General features: G+C 45.2%; 3 protein-coding genes across 4 annotated transcripts in view; all 3 read left to right on the top strand.

Moving 5' to 3' along the window:
* The window catches only part of ccser2b (coiled-coil serine-rich protein 2b), a 120,390-nt gene extending 118,427 nt beyond the window's left edge, over positions 1-1,963 (top strand). Inside the window, exon 11 of one of the 2 annotated variants that reach the window (XM_035753752.2) lies at positions 1,010-1,963. In XM_035753752.2, coding sequence (XP_035609645.2) covers positions 1,010-1,575 — 566 coding nt within the window. In that variant the 3' untranslated portion in view covers positions 1,576-1,963. The remainder of the gene's footprint in view (positions 1-1,009) is intronic. The other variant, XM_052491356.1, reaches the window with a different exon arrangement.
* On the top strand, positions 1,667-10,850 carry LOC127913560 (uncharacterized). The gene is made up of 4 exons (XM_052485837.1): positions 1,667-1,677; positions 1,963-9,161; positions 10,296-10,506; positions 10,760-10,850. Exons 1-3 carry the CDS (start codon positions 1,667-1,669, stop codon positions 10,487-10,489), a joined length of 7,404 nt encoding a protein of 2,467 aa, XP_052341797.1. The 3' UTR covers positions 10,490-10,506; positions 10,760-10,850.
* On the top strand, positions 10,489-16,161 carry LOC118368016 (uncharacterized). The gene is made up of 5 exons (XM_052485835.1): positions 10,489-10,500; positions 10,549-10,717; positions 10,802-10,885; positions 11,054-11,095; positions 11,264-16,161. Exons 1-5 carry the CDS (start codon positions 10,489-10,491, stop codon positions 11,911-11,913), a joined length of 957 nt encoding a protein of 318 aa, XP_052341795.1. The 3' UTR covers positions 11,914-16,161.
* Positions 16,162-26,985: the final 10,824 nt, after the last annotated feature.

Raw genomic sequence — 26,985 nt, 5'->3', positions numbered from 1 at the left:
CTCCGAAATAGAAATGAAGTCGTCACCTTGCCTTGCAATTGGGATTTGTTGCTGTTTTTGCAGGTGTAAAAAATAAACATCTTCCACCTGCACTGGCCAGCCTCCCACCTCCCTCCCACCCCCCAAACAGACGAATCATCTGACAGAATAATTCCCTTTGAGTCAGCCTGCCTCGATCTAGTGCTTCCTCTCCTCTCTTTCCCGTTCCTCTCTCTCGTTCTCACTCTCACTCGTCTTTCTATCTCTCTTATCTCTCTTTTTATCTCTTTCTCTCGATCTCCCTCTTGCTCTCTCTGTCTCATAGTCTGATTGACTGACAGGCGTGTATGAGGCAGGGCTGCCGCCATGTTCCCCATTCAACAAGCAGCGTTAAATGTTAATGAGCGGGCTGAAGTGGGCCCCCTATGTGCACACCCTAACTAACCTTTCTCTAATTGAGGATGTGCTGGCATAGCGGCACACCGGGGCACCTTGTTACGCTGGTGCCTGGCGGCCAGACACAGCCCGGGGAGAGCTACTGTCATCCCATGTCTTCCTTATTTTTCAGCAGCGAAGCGACGTGTGGTATGGTGTTGCGGAGGTGAGCGAGTCGGCACGCAGGAGGAGGGCTCTTTTGATGGTGACCTCCCCCACCCAGCCTCTGCAGTGGTACATCAGTTTAGATAGAGATGACTACTGTACTGTAGCAGGCGGCCTGGCTGCTGTCTCCAAAGAGTGCCCGGAATCAAAGCCCCAATCTCCTATGGCGTTTCATGTGTTGAATGCGCGCAATTAGTTTCTCTCTCTACAGTCATGAAAAAAGGGAGAGGCGCTACAGTACACAGTGTCTAGCCTCGTGGGAATTGTAGGCTTGTTTTGCAACTGTTAGGCGAAACAGACTGGACAAAATGTTTTGGTTTCGCAAGCCGAAGAACAGAAATGATTTATGATGGCGTACAATGGTTCATGCTGTAGTTTGTTTATATACCGTTTTAGATGCTTATCGTATGTTGTTTCTCTCCTCCCCCAGCCTCAAATACTACAGCCTTCCAGGCCATGGCCCAACAGCGTGCAGCAACCTCAACCCCAGGAAAGACTAACAAGCTCAGCCCACACGAGGCCCCCCGGGACTCCTCCAACCCAGGCTGTGGGGACCCGGCCAAAATGATTCCTGCCCCTAGCCTCCCGCAGACCCCCGGCTCTCTGAAAACAGCCTCCATCCCTAAAAGGCCACAGGAAGGCCCCATAACCAACTCCAACCAGACGTCCATGGCAGGCTTCCCCAGGGTGGTGAGAGGAATCCAGTTTAGGAGCAGTCCCAGGCCGGGCTTCACAACTCCACAGTCCAGGCTGCTCCCACCTCCCTTCAGAGGTCTGCCTTGCTACAGCTCCGTGAACCAGGCCTCTGCACCCTCCCAGGGCCCTGCACTGCCGGCCTGCCCCCGGACCAAAGCACCCAGACAGACTCCAGGCCTCAGAGAACCAGAGATTGGCGGGTTCAAGGCCAGAGGGTCTAGTCCATCCCAGCCTCTTACGACATCCCAAGCCAAAGAGCCACTGACCGCTATCTCGCAACTCTCAAACATTGCCATGTAGCAAGACCACTCAGCACCACCTTCTACCCATTCAAACCCAAAATATCTAACTTCTTCTAAAGGCTTCCAGGCCTCACCTCAGCAAGGTTACCATGTCTACCCTGTAAGAATGGAAGACTTGTAGATTATATCCGAAATAACAAACTAGGTGGTTCAAGCCCTGAATGCTGATTAGCTGACAGCCGTGGTATATCAGACCGTATACTACGGGTATGACAAAACATTTGTTTTTACTGTTCTAATTACGTTGGTAACCAGTTTATAATAGCAATAAGGCACCTCGGGGGTTCGTGGTATATTTCCAAATATACCACACCTCTTCGGGCCTTATTGCGTAAATAAATATATGACCCCACAGACTATTTTAGCTAGCCTGCTGCGCTTCCAGTAAGACTCACTCAAGGTCCGAAATAACAGTGACCCGTGTACATTTGGTATCTGCCTTATACAAAGGCGTCAAGCATAACACAATAATTGTTTTTCCCCTCCAAAAGCACGCTTCAGTACAATCTATTAAATCAAATTGTATACGTACACCACAACATATCCCAGATTATGGTTCCTCATGCATACGTACACCACAACATATCCCAGATGATGGTTCCTCATGCATACGTTCACCACAACATATCCCAGACGATAGTTCCTCATGCATACGTTCACCACAACATATCCCAGATGATGGTTCCTCATGCATACGTACACCACAACATATCCCAGATGATGGTTCCTCATGCATACGTACACCACAACATATCCCAGACGATAGTTCCTCATGCATACGTTCACCACAACATATCCCAGACGATAGTTCCTCATGCATACGTTCACCACAACATATCCCAGATGATAGTTCCTCATGCATACGTTCACCACAACATATCCCAGATGATAGTTCCTCATGCATACGTACACCACAACATATCCCAGACGATAGTTCCTCATGCATACGTACACCACAACATATCCCAGATGATGATTCCTCATGCATACGTACACCACAACATATCCCAGACGATAGTTCCTCATGCATACGTACACCACAACATATCCCAGACGATAGTTCCTCATGCATACGGACACCACAACATATCCCAGATGATGATTCCTCATGCATACGTTCACCACAACATATCCCAGATGATGGTTCCTCATGCATACGTACACCACAACATATCCCAGACGATAGTTCCTCATGCATACGGACACCACAACATATCCCAGATGATGATTCCTCATGCATACGTACACCACAACATATCCCAGACGATAGTTCCTCATGCATACGTACACCACAACATATCCCAGATGATGATTCCTCATGCATACGTTCACCACAACATATCCCAGACGATAGTTCCTCATGCATACGTACACCACAACATATCCCAGACGATAGTTCCTCATGCATACGTTCACCACAACATATCCCAGATGATGGTTCCTCATGCATACGTACACCACAACATATCCCAGACGATAGTTCCTCATGCATACGGACACCACAACATATCCCAGATGATGATTCCTCATGCATACGTTCACCACAACATATCCCTGATGATGATTCCTCATGCATACGTTCACCACAACATATCCCAGATGATGGTTCCTCATGCATACGTACACCACAACATATCCCAGACGATAGTTCCTCATGCATACGTACACCACAACATATCCCAGACGATAGTTCCTCATGCATACGTACACCACAACATATCCCAGACGATAGTTCCTCATGCATACGTACACCACAACATATCCCAGATGATGATTCCTCATGCATACGTTCACCACAACATATCCCAGATGATGGTTCCTCATGCATACGTACACCACAACATATCCCAGACGATAGTTCCTCATGCATACGGACACCACAACATATCCCAGATGATGATTCCTCATGCATACGTACACCACAACATATCCCAGATGATGGTTCCTCATGCATACGTACACCACAACATATCCCAGATGATGGTTCCTCATGCATACGTACACCACAACATATCCCAGATGATGGTTCCTCATGCATACGTACACCACAACATATCCCAGATGATAGTTCCTCATGCATACGTTCACCACAACATATCCCAGATGATAGTTCCTCATGCATATGTACACCACAACATATCCCAGATGATGGTTCCTCATGCATACGTACACCAAAACATATCCCAGATGATGATTCCTCATGCATACGTACACCACAACATATCCCAGATGATGGTTCCTCATGCATACGTACACCACAACATAACCCAGATGATGGTTCCTCATGCATACGTACACCACAACATATCCCAGATGATGGTTCCTCATGCATACGTACACCACAACATATCCCAGATGATGGTTCCTCATGCATACGTACACCACAACATATCCCAGATGATAGTTCCTCATGCATACGTTCACCACAACATATCCCAGATGATGGTTCCTCATGCATACGTACACCACAACATATCCCAGATGATGGTTCCTCATGCATACGTACACCACAACATATCCCAGACGATAGTTCCTCATGCATACGTACACCACAACATATCCCAGACGATAGTTCCTCATGCATACGTACACCACAACATATCCCAGACGATAGTTCCTCATGCATACGTACACCACAACATATCCCAGATGATGATTCCTCATGCATACGTTCACCACAACATATCCCAGATGATGGTTCCTCATGCATACGTACACCACAACATATCCCAGACGATAGTTCCTCATGCATACGGACACCACAACATATCCCAGATGATGATTCCTCATGCATACGTTCACCACAACATATCCCAGATGATGGTTCCTCATGCATACGTACACCACAACATATCCCAGACGATAGTTCCTCATGCATACGGACACCACAACATATCCCAGATGATGATTCCTCATGCATACGTACACCACAACATATCCCAGATGATGGTTCCTCATGCATACGTACACCACAACATATCCCAGATGATGGTTCCTCATGCATACGTACACCACAACATATCCCAGACGATAGTTCCTCATGCATACGTACACCACAACATATCCCAGACGATAGTTCCTCATGCATACGTTCACCACAACATATCCCAGATGATGGTTCCTCATGCATACGTACACCACAACATATCCCAGATGATAGTTCCTCATGCATACGTTCACCACAACATATCCCAGATGATAGTTCCTCATTCATATGTACACCACAACATATCCCAGATGATGGTTCCTCATGCATACGTACACCAAAACATATCCCAGATGATGATTCCTCATGCATACGTACACCACAACATATCCCAGATGATGGTTCCTCATGCATACGTACACCACAACATATCCCAGATGATGGTTCCTCATGCATACGTACACCACAACATATCCCAGATGATGGTTCCTCATGCATACGTACACCACAACATATCCCAGATGATGGTTCCTCATGCATACGTACACCACAACATATCCCAGATGATAGTTCCTCATGCATACGTTCACCACAACATATCCCAGATGATGGTTCCTCATGCATACGTTCACCACAACATATCCCAGATGATGGTTCCTCATGCATACGTACACCACAACATATCCCAGATGATGGTTCCTCATGCATACGGACACCACAACATATCCCAGATGATGATTCCTCATGCATACGTTCACCACAACATATCCCAGATGATGGTTCCTCATGCATACGTTCACCACAACATATCCCAGATGATGGTTCCTCATGCATACGTTCACCACAACATATCCCAGATGATGGTTCCTCATGCATACGTACACCACAACATATCCCAGATGATGGTTCCTCATGCATACGTACACCACAACATATCCCAGACGATAGTTCCTCATGCATACGGACACCACAACATATCCCAGATGATGATTCCTCAAGCATACGTACACCACAACATATCCCAGACGATAGTTCCTCATGCATACGTACACCACAACATATCCCAGATGATGATTCCTCATGCATACGTTCACCACAACATATCCCAGACGATAGTTCCTCATGCATACGTACACCACAACATATCCCAGACGATAGTTCCTCATGCATACGTTCACCACAACATATCCCAGATGATGGTTCCTCATGCATACGTACACCACAACATATCCCAGACGATAGTTCCTCATGCATACGTACACCACAACATATCCCAGACGATAGTTCCTCATGCATACGTACACCACAACATATCCCAGATGATGATTCCTCATGCATACGTTCACCACAACATATCCCAGATGATGGTTCCTCATGCATACGTACACCACAACATATCCCAGACGATAGTTCCTCATGCATACGGACACCACAACATATCCCAGATGATGATTCCTCATGCATACGTACACCACAACATATCCCAGATGATGGTTCCTCATGCATACGTACACCACAACATATCCCAGATGATGGTTCCTCATGCATACGTACACCACAACATATCCCAGATGATGGTTCCTCATGCATACGTACAGCACAACATATCCCAGATGATGATTCCTCATGCATACGTTCACCACAACATATCCCAGATGATGGTTCCTCATGCATACGTTCACCACAACATATCCCAGATGATGGTTCCTCATGCATACGTTCACCACAACATATCCCAGATGATGGTTCCTCATGCATACGTACACCACAACATATCCCAGATGATGGTTCCTCATGCATACGTACACCACAACATATCCCAGACGATAGTTCCTCATGCATACGGACACCACAACATATCCCAGATGATGATTCCTCAAGCATACGTACACCACAACATATCCCAGACGATAGTTCCTCATGCATACGTACACCACAACATATCCCAGATGATGATTCCTCATGCATACGTTCACCACAACATATCCCAGACGATAGTTCCTCATGCATACGTACACCACAACATATCCCAGACGATAGTTCCTCATGCATACGTTCACCACAACATATCCCAGATGATGGTTCCTCATGCATACGTACACCACAACATATCCCAGACGATAGTTCCTCATGCATACGTACACCACAACATATCCCAGACGATAGTTCCTCATGCATACGTACACCACAACATATCCCAGATGATGATTCCTCATGCATACGTTCACCACAACATATCCCAGATGATGGTTCCTCATGCATACGTACACCACAACATATCCCAGATGATGGTTCCTCATGCATACGTACACCACAACATATCCCAGACGATAGTTCCTCATGCATACGTACACCACAACATATCCCAGATGATGGTTCCTCATGCATACGTACACCACAACATATCCCAGATGATGGTTCCTCATGCATACGTACACCACAACATATCCCAGATGATGGTTCCTCATGCATACGTACACCACAACATATCCCAGATGATGGTTCCTCATGCATACGTACACCACAACATATCCCAGATGATAGTTCCTCATGCATACGTTCACCACAACATATCCCAGATGATAGTTCCTCATGCATATGTACACCACAACATATCCCAGATGATGGTTCCTCATGCATACGTACACCACAACATATCCCAGATGATGATTCCTCATGCATACGTACACCACAACATATCCCAGATGATGGTTCCTCATGCATACGTACAGCACAACATATCCCAGATGATGGTTCCTCATGCATACGTACACCACAACATATCCCAGATGATGGTTCCTCATGCATACGTACACCACAACATATCCCAGATGATGGTTCCTCATGCATACGTACACCACAACATATCCCAGATGATAGTTCCTCATGCATACGTTCACCACAACATATCCCAGATGATGGTTCCTCATGCATACGTTCACCACAACATATCCCAGATGATAGTTCCTCATGCATACGTTCACCACAACATATCCCAGATGATGGTTCCTCATGCATACGTTCACCACAACATATCCCAGATGATGGTTCCTCATGCATACGTACACCACAACATATCCCAGACGATAGTTCCTCATGCATACGTACACCACAACATATCCCAGATGATAGTTCCTCATGCATACGTTCACCACAACATATCCCAGATGATGGTTCCTCATGCATACGTACACCACAACATATCCCAGACGATAGTTCCTCATGCATACGTTCACCACAACATATCCCAGACGATAGTTCCTCATGCATACGTTCACCACAACATATCCCAGATGATAGTTCCTCATGCATACGTACACCACAACATATCCCAGACGATAGTTCCTCATGCATACGTTCACCACAACATATCCCAGACGATAGTTCCTCATGCATACGTTCACCACAACATATCCCAGATGATAGTTCCTCATGCATACGTTCACCACAACATATCCCAGATGATAGTTCCTCATGCATACGTACACCACAACATATCCCAGATGATGATTCCTCATGCATACGTTCACCACAACATATCCCAGATGATGGTTCCTCATGCATACGTACACCACAACATATCCCAGACGATAGTTCCTCATGCATACGTACACCACAACATATCCCAGACGATGGTTCCTCATGCATACGTACACCACAACATATCCCAGACGATGGTTCCTCATGCATACGTACACCACAACATATCCCAGACGATAGTTCCTCATGCATATGTTCACCACAACATATCCCAGACGATAGTTCCTCATGCATACGTTCACCACAACATATCCCAGATGATAGTTCCTCATGCATACGTTCACCACAACATATCCCAGATTATAGTTCCTCATGCATACGTACACCACAACATATCCCAGATGATGATTCCTCATGCATACGTTCACCACAACATATCCCAGATGATGGTTCCTCATGCATACGTACACCACAACATATCCCAGACGATAGTTCCTCATGCATACGTACACCACAACATATCCCAGACGATGGTTCCTCATGCATACGTACACCACAACATATCCCAGACGATGGTTCCTCATGCATACGTACACCACAACATATCCCAGACGATAGTTCCTCATGCATATGTTCACCACAACATATCCCAGACGATAGTTCCTCATGCATACGTTCACCACAACATATCCCAGATGATGATTCCTCATGCATATGTTCACCACAACATATCCCAGACGATAGTTCCTCATGCATACGTTCACCACAACATATCCCAGATGATGGTTCCTCATGCATACGTACACCACAACATATCCCAGATGATGGTTCCTCATGCATACGTACACCAAAATGTATCCCAGATGATAGTTCCTCATGCATACGTACACCACAACATATCCCAGATGATGGTTCCTCATGCATACGTACACCACAACATATCCCAGATGATGGTTCCTCATGCATACGTACACCAAAATGTATCCCAGATGATAGTTCCTCATGCATACGTACACCACAACATATCCCAGATGATGATTCCTCATGCATACGTACACCACAACATATCCCAGATGATGGTTCCTCATGCATACGTACACCACAACATATCCCAGACGATAGTTCCTCATGCATACGTACACCACAACATATCCCAGATGATGGTTCCTCATGCATACGTACACCACAACATATCACAGACGATAGTTCCTCATGCATACGTACACCACAACATATCCCAGACGATAGTTCCTCATGCATACGTACACCACAACATATCCCAGACGATAGTTCCTCATGCATACGTACACCACAACATATCCCAGATGATGGTTCCTCATGCATACGTACACCACAACATATCCCAGATGATGGTTCCTCATGCATACGTACACCACAACATATCCCAGACGATAGTTCCTCATGCATACGTACACCACAACATATCCCAGACGATAGTTCCTCATGCATACGTTCACCACAACATATCCCAGACGATAGTTCCTCATGCATACGTACACCACAACATATCCCAGATGATGGTTCCTCATGCATACGTACACCACAACATATCCCAGACGATAGTTCCTCATGCATACGTACACCACAACATATCCCAGATGATGGTTCCTCATGCATACGTACACCACAACATATCACAGACGATAGTTCCTCATGCATACGTACACCACAACATATCCCAAATGATGGTTCCTCATGCATACGTACACCACAACATATCCCAGATGATGGTTCCTCATGCATACGTACACAACAACATATCCCAGATGATGGTTCCTCATGCATACGTACACCACAACATATCCCAGACGATAGTTCCTCATGCATACGTACACCACAACATATCCCAGACGATAGTTCCTCATGCATACGTACACCACAACATATCCCAGATGATGGTTCCTCATGCATACGTACACCACAACATATCCCAGATGATAGTTCCTCATGCGTACGTACACCACAACATATCCCAGATGATGGTTCCTCATGCATACGTACACCACAACATATCCCAGACGATAGTTCCTCATGCATACGTACACCACAACATATCCCAGACGATAGTTCCTCATGCATACGTACACCACAACATATCCCAGATGATAGTTCCTCATGCATACGTACACCACAACATATCCCAGATGATGGTTCCTCATGCATACGTACACCACAACATATCCCAGATGATGGTTCCTCATGTGTACGTACACCAAAACGTATCGCAGATGATGGTCCTGCGTGCGTAGGTACACCAAAACGTATCCCAGATGATGGTCCTGCGTGCGTAGGTACACCACAACATATCCCAGATGATGGTTCCTCATGCATACGTACACCACAACATATCACAGATGATGGTTCCTCATGTGTACGTACACCAAAACGTATCGCAGATGATGGTCCTGCGTGCGTAGGTACACCAAAACGTATCCCAGATGATGGTCCTGCGTGCGTAGGTACACCAAAAACGTATCGCAGATGATGGTCCTGCGTGCGTAGGTACACCAAAACGTATCGCAGATGATGGTCCTGCGTGCGTAGGTACACCAAAAACGTATCGCAGATGATGGTCCTGCGTGCGTAGGTACACCAAGACGTATCGCAGATGATGGTCCTGCGTGCGTAGGTACACCAAAACGTATCCCAGATGATGGTCCTGCGTGCGTAGGTACACCAAAACGTATCGCAGATGATGGTCCTGCGTGCGTAGGTACACCAAAATGTATCGCAGATGATGGTCCTGCGTGCGTAGGTACACCAAGACGTATCGCAGATGATGGTCCTGCGTGCGTAGGTACACCAAGACGTATCGCAGATGATGGTCCTGTGTGCGTAGGTACACCAAAACGTATCGCAGATGATGGTCCTGCGTGCGTAGGTACACCAAAACGTATCCCAGATGATGGTCCTGTGTGCGTAGGTACACCAAAACGTATCGCAGATGATGGTCCTGCGTGCGTAGGTACACCAAAACGTGTCGCAGATGATGGTCCTGTGTGCGTAGGTACACCAAAACGTGTCGCAAATGATGGTCCTGCGTGCGTAGGTACACCAAGACGTATCGCAGATGATGGTCCTGTGTGCGTAGGTACACCAAAACGTATCGCAGATGATGGTCCTGCGTGCGTAGGTACACCAAAACGTATCGCAGATGATGGTCCTGCGTGCGTAGGTACACCAAAACGTATCCCAGATGATGGTCCTGCGTGCGTAGGTACACCAAAACGTATCGCAGATGATGGTCCTGCGTGCGTAGGTACACCAAGACGTATCGCAGATGATGGTCCTGTGTGCGTAGGTACACCAAAACGTATCGCAGATGATGGTCCTGCGTGCGTAGGTACACCAAGACGTATCGCAGATGATGGTCCTGTGTGCGTAGGTACACCAAAACGTATCGCAGATGATGGTCCTGCGTGCGTAGGTACACCAAAACGTATCGCAGATGATGGTCCTGCGTGCGTAGGTACACCAAGACGTATCGCAGATGATGGTCCTGTGTGCGTAGGTACACCAAAACGTATCGCAGATGATGGTCCTGCGTGCGTAGGTACACCAAAACGTATCCCAGATGATGGTCCTGCGTGCGTAGGTACACCAAAACGTATCCCAGATGATGGTCCTGTGTGCGTAGGTACACCAAGACGTATCGCAGATGATGGTCCTGCGTGCGTAGGTACACCAAAACGTATCGCAGATGATGGTCCTGTGTGCGTAGGTACACCAAAACGTATCGCAGATGATGGTCCTGCGTGCGTAGGTACACCAAAACGTATCGCAGATGATGGTCCTGTGTGCGTAGGTACACCAAAACGTGTCGCAGATGATGGTCCTGCGTGCGTAGGTACACCGCAAGTACAACTATCTGACCTTAATATAGCATTTAGGTGCCCTAATAATAGTTGACTTACTGAACTACTACATGATACCTGTATGTAGTTGTTGCGCTTAGTATAGCTATTGACCTGATGTACTCACTGAACAGTGTCCTAGATGAATGAAGACAATATTATAACACAGAAAAACGGTTACAGGAACAGAGAATCCCTTTTGACTTGAGCGGGGATGAGCGGGGAACACTTTTAGAAGTGCAGATATTTTGGTTATATAGTCTAGAGAATATAGTTACATCAGATATTGTCCCTCTGGCTAAACTGGGGAGATTCTAACAGCTGTGTTAGGTTCTAAAGTTCCCCTTGCCACTTCTCAGTATTACTTCTCTCTGGTTTCAAAACACCTTTATTCTCTCTGCCTTGCGTGTTTTGGTGCATTCTCAAATGTAGCTGTAGCGACTACCGACAGTCAGTCAGTCAGTCGGTCTGTCTGTCTTGTCCGTTGCAGTTGGATTGAGACACAGGGATAGCAGGGATCCATCTAGAGGAGCCATCTTGTGCAGTTGGTGCTCTGACATAGCTGTCTTTGTTTCCCCGTGCTTCCGTAATGAGAAGGTCTAGTTTGGTCTGTAGGAAGAGGCCTCCTACACTCTACTTTAATGACGCTGCAGAAGAGAAGAGCTCCGCTTCTAGATGTGCTTCAGGCCAGGGCCCTTAATAGAAGGGGAGAGAAAGAAAGAAAAATAAAGAAAAGGTCCTAGCTTGAAACAATATTGCTGTTATAGTGTGCAGGCTTGTGGTGACCATGTGATTCCGTAATGGTGTCGAGCCGGGTCCAGTTGGCATGGTTACGCGGCCGAGTGGCACAGCAGAGGTGTGTCCCTGTCGACAGCAGGGACACTCATTCCTACGGTTTAACACCCACCCTCCATGTCTTCTACCACACCTTCTTCTCTCAGTCCTTCCCCCAAGGGTCCCATTGAGTGTGTCACAGTGGGCCAGCGTGTCAAGGAGGGTAGAGAGGGATACGACTCTCATTCCTCTTCTTCAAAGCCATAATGTCTAACTACTTCCTGGTCCGTCGCTATGTTTAGTCCTAGAGAGCTTTAAGTAGGAGCCTAATGGGCGCCATTTATACCCTTGACCTATCAGGTCCTTATTTCCCTTATGTCATAACTGACCTTTTGATCCCAAGTCTTCTGATTGGTTGGCTCAGCATACGTTGTAGAATGCTTTGAGAGGAACAACATCACCCAGTCAACACAGTCTCAAAGATAAGATTGAGAATGGCTCTTTCTGTAACTTAATTTGGTAATTCTTCTTCCCCCACTAAAGCTTCCCATGCTTTTCTATGCAACACAGTTGTGCCCTACTCATGGAAGATAAGTCTCATTGGTACATAGTGACAGCACAGTGGACAATGTGCTGTTGGCCTTCATGTACCCCTCTCATTATGATCCTATGTTAAGCCAGCTGTAGTGTACAAATGTACTTGATATCCCAAGCACTTGTCTTGCTGCCACACAGCTCTTGAAGTATTTGTCTTCCCATTTCTAAATGATTGAAAGCCATGCCCAGTAAAGGTCATGTACCCTTGTGTTATATTTGTCAAGCGTTTCGAAGTACATTCGGCAGCATTCCTATCCTGGTTCCAGATCAGTTTTTTTCTGACTCCATCGCTGTCATTGTCAAGCCAAACGTGTTTGGCATGATAATGAGTGTAAAGGAGTTGGCATGATACACAAACAGACTGGCAACAGCAACCCCACAAAGTATGTACATGACATCACTCCCAACAGTCCCGGGACATGAGAAATGTCACTCCAAATCAATTCTCCTATTTGGAATGCAAGGCTGCTTCCCTATCCCACCCAGAGAAGAACAACATCATTTTAATACATTTCATCTCTTCAAATGATAAACAAACAATAAATGAACTACTATTTGAGGACCTGTAGGGATGAGACAGAGATGAATTTAATCAATTCCTGTTTGACAGTGAGAGTCCTTGATTTAAAGGATTTAGAATATTCAGGGGTGGAAATATTTTTTAGATTAACAAGATCTTAACAGAAGCTCAACGGATTTACCTCTGAGAAGTTCTCAACCAAACCCCCCAAGAATAGTGACCTAAAGTTATTGAAAAGGGCTGCGATTTATTAATAATGCATTATTATTTTCCGGTTGTCTAGCTTTGCCTTACCATAATATGGTATGTAGATTGAACAAAAAACTTGCCCTCGAATTGACTGTACGGTCAATAGGATAGAATAAAGAATAAGGTCATGGAGCAGCAATGCTCTTCTTGTGTATTACAAAAGTGCCTGCTTTTGTGACTTCAATTCTCGTGGTCCTGAACATTTGGTGTGATCTCCATCTCTTTGATTAAACTAGGACCATATAGATAGTTGGGTATGTAGATGAGGGAGTGTTCCTCCTGGAGGAATGGAAGAGTACGGTAAGAGTAGGCCCAACTGTGTTTGCTGAAAGGAGAGAGTGAGTCTGCCTTGGGTTCACAGGTATATCCCTTTCTGTATCCCTCCGCCCCTCTACAGGGTTCAACACAGGGTTATGCGTTATGCCCGCGCAGCCTAGCAGATGTTAGAATGCCAGTCACACTTAGTATTTACTGTCGCAGGGTCACTCTCAACACATTCTGACTGGGGAGGGCAAACCTGTTTGTGTCTCTTTCCCACTACAGTAGCATTCTCTGTAACACAGGCCAGGTTAGTGGAGCTACAGTACTGTATTTGAAAAAGCTCGCCAAGCTATGCTTCCAGTGCTGACAGCTCGCATGCTTTGATGCTCTCTGGTGTGCCTCCTCTTTCTTGTAAGCAGTCTTGAGGAGATTTGTCTCTGTGTTGCCGTCTCTTTCCGACTTACCAAATCTTAGCTTTAAGGCTCCTTTTTTACTAGCTTTTTTTAATTTATGCATTTTTATTGTATTTATATTTGAGAAATGCTGAAACTGTAGTTTCATTGATGAAATGACATTGTAAACAGCGGGATGTGTTTCCCGCTCATAACCATCTGTTCAGTTAATGTTCATTATTTCATCAGGGTGGTCTTAAACACGGGCTGCTTCCCAAATGGCACCCTATGCCCTTTTATAGTGTTCTACTTTTGACCAGAGCCTTATGAGCCCAGACGTTCCCAAAGTAGTGCACTATATAGGGATTAGGGTGCCGTGTGGAACGCGGCAACTATCGCACCAGGCAGACAATGGTTGTGTCCGAAATCTGTTTTGCCTGCTACTTCCTAAAACGACATACTGCATACTAATCATTCTACAGTACATACTATTCAGAACGTACTGTTTAGTAAAAATGTATGCAGATAGTGAACAACACATATCTGAAAATGCGTCAAGGAATGCACACTTGTGTTTGTTAGTCTGTCCCCTTTTTCTGATTATCTGCCGTTGTCAAAAACATGTGGCTCTGAAAAGACAATTCTCGTCCTAAGTAGCATGCAGCTATTCATACTAGATTAAAAGCCAAAATTAATACAACATCCTGGCATGTAAAGCAAACAACATTTTCTAAATGTCACATACTATAAAACGCTCTATTTTCGCATACCTAATCAGCCTGCTATTTAGAACGCAAGTACAAATATTTGGACACGGCCGATATGTCTCCTCGCTACCAGTAGAACCTCTACTGTAGAAGGACTACTGGTAGGATAATAGAAACATGAACCAGTTATCTTCTAGGTGGAAAGGGTTCAGTTTGGGGTCCATAATCTTTCGCTTTGTTGTAGTCTAATATTACTGCTGTAAACGTACAACTCCGTAACACGAGTATATTCAATATGCAGTACTGTATGACGTACTGTCCTGTTCAAGTCCTTCACCTCGCCAGCCACCACATTGACTGTACAGTAGAACTTGTTTTTCTCACCTGTGACAGGAAACTAAAAATGGAGAGTCTGCTCCGAGGATCGGTTTTCTCGTGTGTTTTGTGTTAATCTTCCTGCCAATTCTGTTTTACTTCCGTGTTTGCTATACTGCTATTTAATTTGTGCAATACGATAACGATTGAAAACATACTGTTGTACACAATGCTAATTATTTATATGTATATGACATACATTATCTATATCTGTGTGTAATTGTCACGAAGTTCTTGAGCTTGTCAAAAAAAAAGAGAAAGCTCCATCTGAAATGCACTTTAAATGATTGTGTTGAGAGACTTGGAACAGGAAGTAATGAACTTGAAAACATATTGAACTGCTTTCTGTTTAAATCTGACTCCTTTTTGCTGTGATATCTGAGGCTACGGAGTGGCTGAGTGCTCAAATAAAGACTGCACCAAATCTACATTGAGTCTGGTGTGTGTCGCTCTCTCACTGTGGGGTTGGTGGTTGTGACAGGATGGTATGAAATGATTGGATGAGGAGAGGGGGGTGTACAGTAAGAGAAGTGGTGGAACACGAGGGTGGTAAGAGATTGTGGGAATCGATAGGCTAGGGTGAGGTGAGAGGGGTAGAGATGTTGGCATTCTTTCACCCAGGATTTGAGTAGTATAAAGTAGGACTCTGTGGTCAATATCAAAGACCCACCACCCTATTTTACAGTAGGCGGGGTTATTGTCTGCTCATGCATTCTCATTTTGACACCAAACCCACCACTTGTGTGCGTGGCCAAAGAGCTCTATTTTCACGTCCTCCAACAAATGTAAACACCTGATTTGCTAAATGGCATTGGCACTTGGATTGGAACTGGTGCTTTGGTCAGATGACAGGAAAATTAAGCTCCTTGCCCACACACACCAGTGGTGAGTTTGACCTCAAAATGTTTTGGTGCTATTTTGTTTCCACTGGTCCTGGGGCCCTTATTAAGGTCAATGGCATCATGAACTTGTACCAGGACATTTTAGCCAAAAACCTAGTTGCCTCTTCCAGCAAGACAATAACACCAAGCAGACAGAATCCACAAAGAAATGTTAATTGGCCTCAAAATCACCATTTTGGCCATCTCAGTCTCCGGACTTGAAACCCTTTGAAACTTTTGGTTTAACTCCAAGTATCTGGAAGGATTCTGTATGTAGGAATGTTCTATGATCCCTCCCGATGTGTTCTCCAACTCATACAACATTTTAGATAAAGGCTCAGTGCCGGAAGGTGAGGTATTGAAAAACAGGTGTCAATAAATTGGACCCCTACCTTTTTGAGGAAAAAAATAATACTACTTGTTAAACCAAATATCTTTTGCCGAGAAATTCAAATACAATTTTATTGGTCACTTGCATATATTTTGCAGATGTTGCAGGTGTAACAAAACACTTGTTTTTAGCTCCAACAGTGCAGTAATACTTAACAATACACACAAATACAAGAAAAGGAATTATATCAGAATGATTGTCAGTCCGGAATATAAATATATATTTATATGAAGGTGTGTATGGACAGTATATTATTAGAAAAGGTGTGTACAGCATTAGTTGTATAGGATGAGCGATGACTAGAATACAATATATACTGTACGCAGTGTACAAATCATTAGGAACACCTGCTCCTTCCATGGCAGACTGACCAGGGGAAAGCTATGATCTCTTATTGATGTCACTTGTTAAAACCATTTCAATCTGCGTAGATTAAGGGGAAGTTAAATAATATTTTTGGAAGCCTTGAGACAATTGAGACATGGATTGTGTATGTGTTCCATTCAGAGGGTGAATTGGCAAGACAAAAGTGAAGTGCAACGGTTGATTTGTCTAATCTTAGCAATTTCTTCTTGGCTAGCTACATAGCCGTCCTTGTATCAGAGATAATTGCATAATTATCGTATTTCGTCGCCCTAACGTAGCCTTACTGCTATTCGCCCAGGAGCTAGCAAACGCTAGCTAACGCCCACAGATTAGCATCACTGTAGTATATAGTGCTATTCACTCAACTGAACGACTTGATTAGTTTAGTGTTAGCTAGCTACATAGCTGTCTTTGTTTCCAAGATAATTGTGTAGTTTAGAGTGTGTAGTCTTGGAGTGATTATCTTAATTCACTGAGGTTCGCTAGCCAGCTATTTGTCGTCCTTAACGTAGGAGACTCTGCTAGCTAGCCAACAGCTAACAGCTAGCCAACGTCACCACACACAAGTCTACTGAATCGAATTCAACAACCCGGTCAGGTAGTATCACATTTTCATTTCATTTCATTACAGTACAACGGTTTGATTTGTTTGATCGTAGCTAGCTACATAGCCGTCTTTGTTTCAAAGATAATTGTGTAGTCTAGAGCGATTTCCTAGGTTAGCTAGCCAGCTATTGTCGTTCTTTTAACGCAACGTAACGTAAACAACACTGCTAGCTAGCCAGCTAGCCCCCGAATAGTAGCACTGTAGAAACTATTACACTCAACGGAACGACTTGATTAGTGTAGTGTCAACAACGCAGCTACTGCCAGCTAGCCTACTTCAGCAGTACTGTATCATTTTAATCATTTTTAGTCAATAAGATTCTTGCTACGTAAGCTTAACTTTCTGAACATTCGAGACGTGTAGTCCACTTGTCATTCCAATCCCTTTGCATTAGCGTAGCCTCTTCTGTAGCCTGTCAACTATGTGTCTGTCTATCCCTGTTCTCTCCTCTCTGCACAGACCATACAAACGCTCCACACCGCGTGGCCGCGGCCACCCTAATCTGGTGGTCCCAGCGCGTACGACCCACGTGGAGTTCCAGGTCTCCGGTAGCCTCTGGAACTGCCGATCTGCGGCCAACAAGGCAGAGTTCATCTCAGCCTATGCCTCCCTCCAGTCCCTCGACTTCTTGGCACTGACGGAAACATGGATCACCACAGATAACACTGCTACTCCTACTGCTCTCTCCTCGTCCGCCCACGTGTTCTCGCACACCCCGAGAGCTTCTGGTCAGCGGGGTGGTGGCACCGGGATCCTCATCTCTCCCAAGTGGTCTTTCTCTCTTTCTCCCCTTACCCATCTGTCTATCGCCTCCTTTGAATTCCATGCTGTCACAGTTACCAGCCCTTTCAAGCTTAACATCCTTATCATTTATCGCCCTCCAGGTTCCCTTGGAGAGTTCATCAATGAGCTTGATGCCTTGATAAGCTCCTTTCCTGAGGACGGCTCACCTCTCACAGTTCTGGGCGACTTTAACCTCCCCACGTCTACCGTTGACTCATTCCTCTCTGCCTCCTTCTTTCCACTCCTCTCCTCTTTTGACCTCACCCTCTCACCTTCCCCCCCCCTACTCACAAGGCAGGCAATACGCTTGACCTCATCTTTACTAGATGCTGTTCTTCCACTAACCTCATTGCAACTCCCCTCCAAGTCTCCGACCACTACCTTGTATCCTTTTCCCTCTCGCTCTCATCCAACACTTCCCACACTGCCCCTACTCAGATGGTATCGCGCCGTCCCAACCTTCGCTCTCTCTCCCCCGCTACTCTCTCCTCTTCCATCCTATCATCTCTTCCCTCTGCTCAAACTTTCTCCAACCTATCTCCTGATTCTGCCTCCTCAACCCTCCTCTCCTCCCTTTCTGCATCCTTTGACTCTCTATGTCCCCTATCCTCCAGGCCGGCTCGGTCCTCCCCTCCCGCTCCGTGGCTCGACGACTCATTGCGAGCTCACAGAACAGGGCTCCGGGCAGCCGAGCGGAAATGGAGGAAAACTCGCCTCCCTGCGGACCTGGCATCCTTTCACTCCCTCCTCTCTACATTTTCCTCCTCTGTCTCTGCTGCTAAAGCCACTTTCTACCATTCTAAATTCCAAGCATCTGCCTCTAACCCTAGGAAGCTCTTTGCCATCTTCTCCTCCCTCCTGAATCCTCCCCCCCTCCTACCTCTCTGCAGATGACTTCGTCAACCATTTTGAAAAGAAGGTCGACGACATCCGATCCTCGTTTGCTAAGTCAAACGACACCGCTGGTTCTGCTCACACTGCCCTACCCTATGCTCTGACCTCTTTCTCCCCTCTCCAGATGAAATCTCGCGTCTTGTGACGGCCGGCCGCCCAACAACCTGCCCGCTTGACCCTATCCCCTCCTCTCTTCTCCAGACCATTTCCGGAGACCTTCTCCCTTACCTCACCTCGCTCATCAACTCATCCCTGACCTCTGGCTACGTCCCTTCCGTCTTCAAGAGAGCGAGAGTTGCACCCCTTCTGAAAAAACCTACACTCGATCCCTCCGATGTCAACAACTACAGACCAGTATCCCTTCTCTCTTTTCTCTCCAAAACTCTTGAGCGTGCCGTCCTTGGCCAGCTCTACCGCTATCTCTCTCAGAATGACCTTCTTGATCCAAATCAGTCAGGTTTCAAGACTAGTCATTCAACTGAGACTGCTCTTCTCTGTATCACGGAGGCGCTCCGCACTGCTAAAGCTAACTCTCTCTCCTCTGCTCTCATCCTTCTAGACCTATCGGCTGCCTTCGATACTGTGAACCATCAGATCCTCCTCTCCACCCTCTCCGAGTTGGGCATCTCCGGCGCGGCCCACGCTTGGATTGCGTCCTACCTGACAGGTCGCTCCTACCAGGTGGCGTGGCGAGAATCTGTCTCCTCACCACGCGCTCTCACCACTGGTGTCCCCCAGGGCTCTGTTCTAGGCCCTCTCTTATTCTCGCTATACACCAAGTCACTTGGCTCTGTCATAACCTCACATGGTCTCTCCTATCATTGCTATGCAGACGACACACAATTAATCTGCTCCTTTCCCCCTTCTGATGACCAGGTGGCGAATCACATCTCTGCATGTCTGGCAGACATATCAGTGTGGATGATGGATCACCACCTCAAGCTGAACCTCAGCAAGACGGAGCTCCTCTTCCTCCCGGGGAAGGACTGCCCGTTCCATGATCTCGCCATCACGGTTGACAACTCCATTGTGTCCTCCTCCCAGAGCGCTAAGAACCTTGGCGTGATCCTGGACAACACCCTGTCGTTCTCAACTAACATCAAGGCGGTGTCCCGTTCCTGTAGGTTCATGCTCTACAACATCCGCAGAGTACGACCCTGCCTCACACAGGAAGCGGCGCAGGTCCTAATCCAGGCACTTGTCATCTCCCGTTTTGATTACTGCAACTCGCTGTTGGCTGGGCTTCCTGCCTGTGCCATTAAACCCCTACAACTCATCCAGAACGCCGCAGCCCGTCTGGTGTTCAACCTTCCCAAGTTCTCTCACGTCACTCCGCTCCTCCGCTCTCTCCACTGGCTTCCAGTTGAAGCTCGCATCCGCTACAAGACCATGGTGCTTGCCTACGGAGCTGTGAGGGGAACGGCACCTCAGTACCTCCAGGCTCTGATCAGGCCCTACACCCAAACAAGGGCACTGCGTTCATCCACCTCTGGCCTGCTCGCCTCCCTACCACTGAGGAAGTACAGTTCCCGCTCAGCCCAGTCAAAACTGTTCGCTGCTCTGGCCCCCAATGGTGGAACAAACTCCCTCACGACGCCAGGACAGCGGAGTCAATCACCACCTTCCGGAGACACCTGAAACCCCACCTCTTCAAGGAATACCTAGGATAGGGTAAGTAATCCTTCTCACCCCCCCCCCTAAAAAGATTTAGATGCACTATTGTAAAGTGGCTGTTCCACTGGATGTCATAAGGTGTATGCACCAATTTGTAAGTCGCTCTGGATAAGAGTGTCTGCTAAATGACTTAAATGTAAATGTAATGTAAATGCCTTTGAACAAGGTATGGTAGTAGGGACCAAGGGCGCCAGTCTGAGTGCAACGCTGCACAGTTTCCCGTGTGTATCAAGAATGGACCACCACCCAGAGGACATCCAGCTAACTTGACACAACTGTGGGAAACATTGGAGTCAACTGGCCAGCAACCCTGTGGAATGCTTTCGACACCTTGTATAGTCTATACCCCTACGAATTGAGGCTGTTCTGAAGGGCAAAAGGGGGTACAACTCAATTTTAGGAACATGTTCCTAATGTTTTGTACACTCAGTGTACATATGAAGTGGGTTAAACAGTATGTTCACATTATTAAAGTGACCAGTGTTCAATGATTATGTACATAGGGCAGCAGTCTCTAAGGTGCTGGGTAGAGTACCAGGTGGCAGCCGGCTAGTAACGATGACTAAGTTCAGGGCAGGGTACTGGGCGGAGGCTGGCTAGTGGTGACTGTTTAACAGCCTGATGGCCTGGAGATGGAAGCTGTATTTCAGTCTCTCGGTCCCAGCTTTGATGCACCTGTATTGTCTCCGTCTTCTAGATGGTAGCGGGTTGAACATGCCGTGGTCTAAAATAATATAACTATCAAGGGTGTCAATCATTTCGGACCCAAATGTAGTTGTTTTGCATTCCTTACTAAGTCAGAAAGAGGCTAAATGTAATTATTGGAAGAAGGGGTCTAGAGTTTTACTGAGGTAAAAAGTACATTTATATTTTCATGTGCCCTAAATGTGGCTCCAATGCACAGTTTCAAGGAAGACATGGCTGTTATATATTTATTACCTCTGTATAAGAGGTGGACATTGAAAGTCCTGCCCTCCTGCTCTCTTTCTTTCGATAGACTCTTGATTGACAGGTAGTCTTCCAACTGAAATTGTTCTTAGCCAACTATGTATTAAAATACACACAGCTCTGCTGTAGAGTTGAGTGACAGCTTCATTTCCCACAATTTATGTACAATCCTTTTCCACTTTCTCTATTCCCAGAAGTTCCCATGAGTGTGGTGTGCCAGTGGCGTTCTCTTTTCACCACTCCACCACTTTTGGAAGTGACCAATAACTAGGTGTGAGGGCAGTAGCAATTAAATCTGGTTTACCCTCATGCAAAGCAAAGCCTTCGGGCATCACATAGAGCAGTACAGGGGATATGCAGGAGGCCAAACTAAATGGAGAGATCTGAGCAATGAACCTTCATAGTGCTCCCATTACTCGCATCTGCTATGTATCTCACCATGGTCCACAGCATAGCAGATGTGCTATGGGCCTTAAAAATATAGATTGACAAAGAGAAACCACTTTGTATTTCCTGTTTGAACCCAAGGCGAACAGGTGTACCAAGAGTTTCACTTGAATTTCATGCTTTTTATATTTCAGTGGATTGGAGAAGCAGTCGAGAAGTCAGCCATGTTTTGATAATTGACTGTGCCACAGTAGTGTTAAAAGTGTCATGAGTGCTACTGGATTAGGATTTACTTTTTGTTTTGCTGTAGTTTTCAGATGAGCGGAAGCAAAATAGCCCCATAACATCAACATATTCCACTGGTCTCTCTTTCTCTCTCTTTTTTTCTCTCTCTCTCGCTCAGCCAACTTCACACAACTGTGGGAAGCATTGGAGTCAACATGGGCCAGCATCCCTGTGGAATGCTTTTGACACCTTGTAGAGTCCATACACTGGTCTCTCTCTCTCAAAACCAACTACAGCTCCACCTGCCAGCTCTAATTAAATGACGTGCTGACTGAAACAGGCTGGGATATAAAATTTGATTATGTTTATATAGTTGTTTTGCGTTAAGGTCAATTCCTTACTAAGTCTGAAAGGCACTTGTTGGAAGTAGGGGTCTAGAGTTTTACTGAGGTAAAAAGTGCATTTATATTTTCATGTGGCTCCAAGGCAAAGTTTTTCAAGGGAGAGTCAGCAGTTGTATATGAATTATCTCAGCATAAGAGCGGAAGTTCTAGTTGAAAGTCCTCTCACTCTTTTTCCTTCAACAGACTTGAATGACAGATATTCTTATAACTTTTGTGCCATTAAACCAAACAATTTCCATGATTGCAGCAAATCATGTGTTTCACAGAGAGGCCAAGGCATATAGCCTCCTCTCCTCAACATGACAGAGGGACTTGAGACACAAACACCCATAATTATCATTAGAGTCCCGGTGCAGTCAAACACGTGATTTCTTTGTGTTTCATGCAGTGCATTTGGAAAGTATTCAGACCCTTTTACTTTTTTCACATTTTGTTACGTTACAGCCTTGTTCTAAAATTGATTCACTTGTTTTTTCCTCATCAATCTTCACACAATACCCCATAATGACAAAGCAAAAACAGGTTTTTAGACATTTTTTGCAAATGTATATAATAGAGAAAATTATTTTCAGGTCTCTCCAGAGATATTAGATCGGGTTTAAGTCCGGGCTCTGGTTGGGCCACCCAAGGACATTCAGAGGCTGTCCGAAAGCCACACATGCATTGTCTTGGTTTCACTCTGCCATAAAGGCCTGAATGTTGGATTGCTGCAGAGATGTTTGTTCTTCTGGAAGGTTCTCCCATCTCCACAGAGGAACTCTGGAGCTCTGTCAGAGTGACCATCTTGTTCTTGGTCATCTCCCTGACCAAGGCCCTTCTCCCCCGATTGCTCAGTTTGGCCGGGTGGCCAGCTCTAGGAAGTCTTGGTGGTTCCAAACTTCTTTTTCAATATAAGTATGATGGAGACCACTGTGTTCTTGGGGACCTTCAATGCTGCAGATATGTTTTGGTACCATTCCCCATATCTGTGCCACGACACAATCCTGTGTCGGAGCTCTACTGACAATTACTTCGACCTAATGGCTTGGTTTTTGCTTTGACGTGCACTGTCAACTGTTGGACCGTATACAGTGCCTTCGCAAAGTATTCAGACCCATTGACTTTTTCCACATTTTGTTACGTTACAGCCTTATTCTAAAATGGATTTAAAAATGTACAAATTCTCAGCAATCTACACACAATACCCAGTAATGACAGGTTTTTAGAAATTGTTGCTAATTGATTAAAAATACAAAACTGAAATATGACATTTACATAAGTATCCAAACCCTTTACTCAGCGTTTCTGCACAGCTATTTTCAGGTCTCTAAAGAGATGTTCGATCTGGTTCAAGTCTGGGCTCTGGCTGAGCCACTCAAGGACATTCAGAGACTTGTCCCGAAGCCACTCCTGTGTTGTCTTAGCTGTGTGCTTAGGGTTATTGTCCTGATGGAAGGTGAACCGTTGCCTGAGTCTGAGGTCCTGAGTGCTCTGGAGCAGGTTTTCATCAATTATCTCGCTGTACTTCTCTCCGTTCATCTTTGCCTCGATCCTGACTGCTCTCCCGGCACTTGCCGCTGAAATACACCCCCACAGCATGATGTTGTCACCACCATGCTTCACCGTAGGGATGGTGCCAGGTTTCTTCCAGAGGTGACACTTGGCATTCAGGCCAAGGAGTTGAATCTTTGTTACATCAGACCAGAGGATCTTGTTTGTGGTACCTTCAGGCATTTGGAAATCGCTCCCAAGGATGAAACAGACTTGTGGAGGTCTACAATTTTTTTCTGAGGTCTTTGCTTGACATCATGGGAAAATCAAAAGAAATCGGCAAAGAGGCACTGAGTTTGAAGGTAGGCCCTGAAATACATCCACAGGTACACCTCCAATTGACTGAAATTATGTCAATTAGCCTATCAGAAGCTTCTAAAGCCATGACATAATTTTCTGGAATTTTCCAAGCTGTTTAAAGGCACAGTCAACTTAGTGTATGTAAATGTCTGACCCACTGGAATTACAGTGAATTGTGAGTTAAATAATCTGTCTGTAAACAATTGTTGGAAAAATGACTTGTCACAATTCCAGTAGGTCAGAAGCTTACATACACTAAGTTGACTGTGCCTTTAAACAGCTTGGAAAAATCCAGTAAATTATGTAATGCCTGTATAAGCTTCTGATGGGCTAATTGACATAATTTGAGTCAATTGGAGGTGTACCTGTGGATGTACTGTACCTGCTTCAATACACAGAGGCAATATCCCTGATCTGACCTGTTTCAATACGCAGAGGCAATATCCCTGATCTTACCTGTTTCAATACACAGAGGCAATATCCCTGATCTTACCTGTTTCAATACGCAGAGGCAATATCCCTGATCTTACCTGTTTCAATATGCAGAGGCAATATCCCTGATCTTACCTGTTTCAATACGCAGAGGCAATATCCCTGATCTTACCTGTTTCAATACGCAGAGGCAATATCCCTGATCTTACCTGTTTCAATACGCAGAGGCAATATCCCTGATCTTACCTGTGCACATAGCAATCTCTTGTTTTTAGATAGGTTACACATATTATATCTCACACACAAATTCACCCTTAATCCAACAAAAGGTTCTCCATTTTGGTTTATGATTAATCTCCACCCATTTTTTCATATTGCATCAACAGTTTTTATATATCTGTCTCCCCTATTCCAAAGTCTCACCATACATGCCTTCCATCTCACCTCACAGGGTTCCCAACCCATGTCCCCAGTTATTGCAAGTATAGGTGCAAACTTGTGGACACCTAAAAAGTAACGTGCTGCTCTGTTATGATCATATTTTTAAAATACCTCTTAGCACCCCACACTCCTGCTGAATAATCCAGAACAGGACACAGGCATGTCTGACACAGTTGAATACGTGACATAAACCAATATCTTCGAGTGGTTTTGTTTTTCCTATTTCTCCTCCAAGAGCTCTACTCGCTGAGTCAGCCATGGCAGATGTTGGCGCATAGAAAGGTAATATGTTCATCAATAAAACAGTAAACTCAAGAATGTCTTCAACAAAACTGAAAAACTTATCTTAGTTGCTGGTTTTCTAAAAGTAATTATCTGTGTTTTTGTCTGGTTGATCATGAGTCTCCATCTTTTGCACCAACAGACTGCACATAATAACATGTTCTGCAGGTCTTGTTCTGTTTCTGCCGTCAAAATAATATCAGCATATAAAAGGATACTTAGCATTTTGTCATCATATCTTCCTATTTAACTGTTTAATGTATTTTGCTAAATAATTTATAAACAAAGCAAACAAAGTCTGTGTTAAGGCATGTCCTTGTTTTACACCCGAGGGTGTGGGAAACCAATCTGTACGATATTCATTAACACACACACAAGCAATTGGTACTTTGTGAAGAAACTGGGTTGCTTGATAATGTTTCCCATCAGCCACTGTCTTTAACAAGCTAAAAGATCCCTATTTACAAAATCAACAACTTTCTGGAAATCAATTAAACATGCAAAAGTAGGATCCATTTCATTTAATCTATTTCTAATTATTGTAGAGACCGAGAAGATATGATCTAAACAGTCTCTGGATTTACCAAAACCATTTTATTCTTCCACCAGAATGTTTTGCTCCTCCAGAAATGTAATTAGCCTTTTGTTGAGGATGGATGAACATAATTTATAAGCCGTACTTAATAAACGTATGCCTCTATAGTTCA

The sequence above is a fragment of the Oncorhynchus keta genome, chromosome 3 (assembly GCF_023373465.1).
Source record: "Oncorhynchus keta strain PuntledgeMale-10-30-2019 chromosome 3, Oket_V2, whole genome shotgun sequence".
In the NCBI taxonomy this organism is placed as follows: Eukaryota; Metazoa; Chordata; class Actinopteri; order Salmoniformes; family Salmonidae; genus Oncorhynchus; species Oncorhynchus keta.
This window is presented reverse-complemented; position numbering and strand designations above follow the sequence as displayed.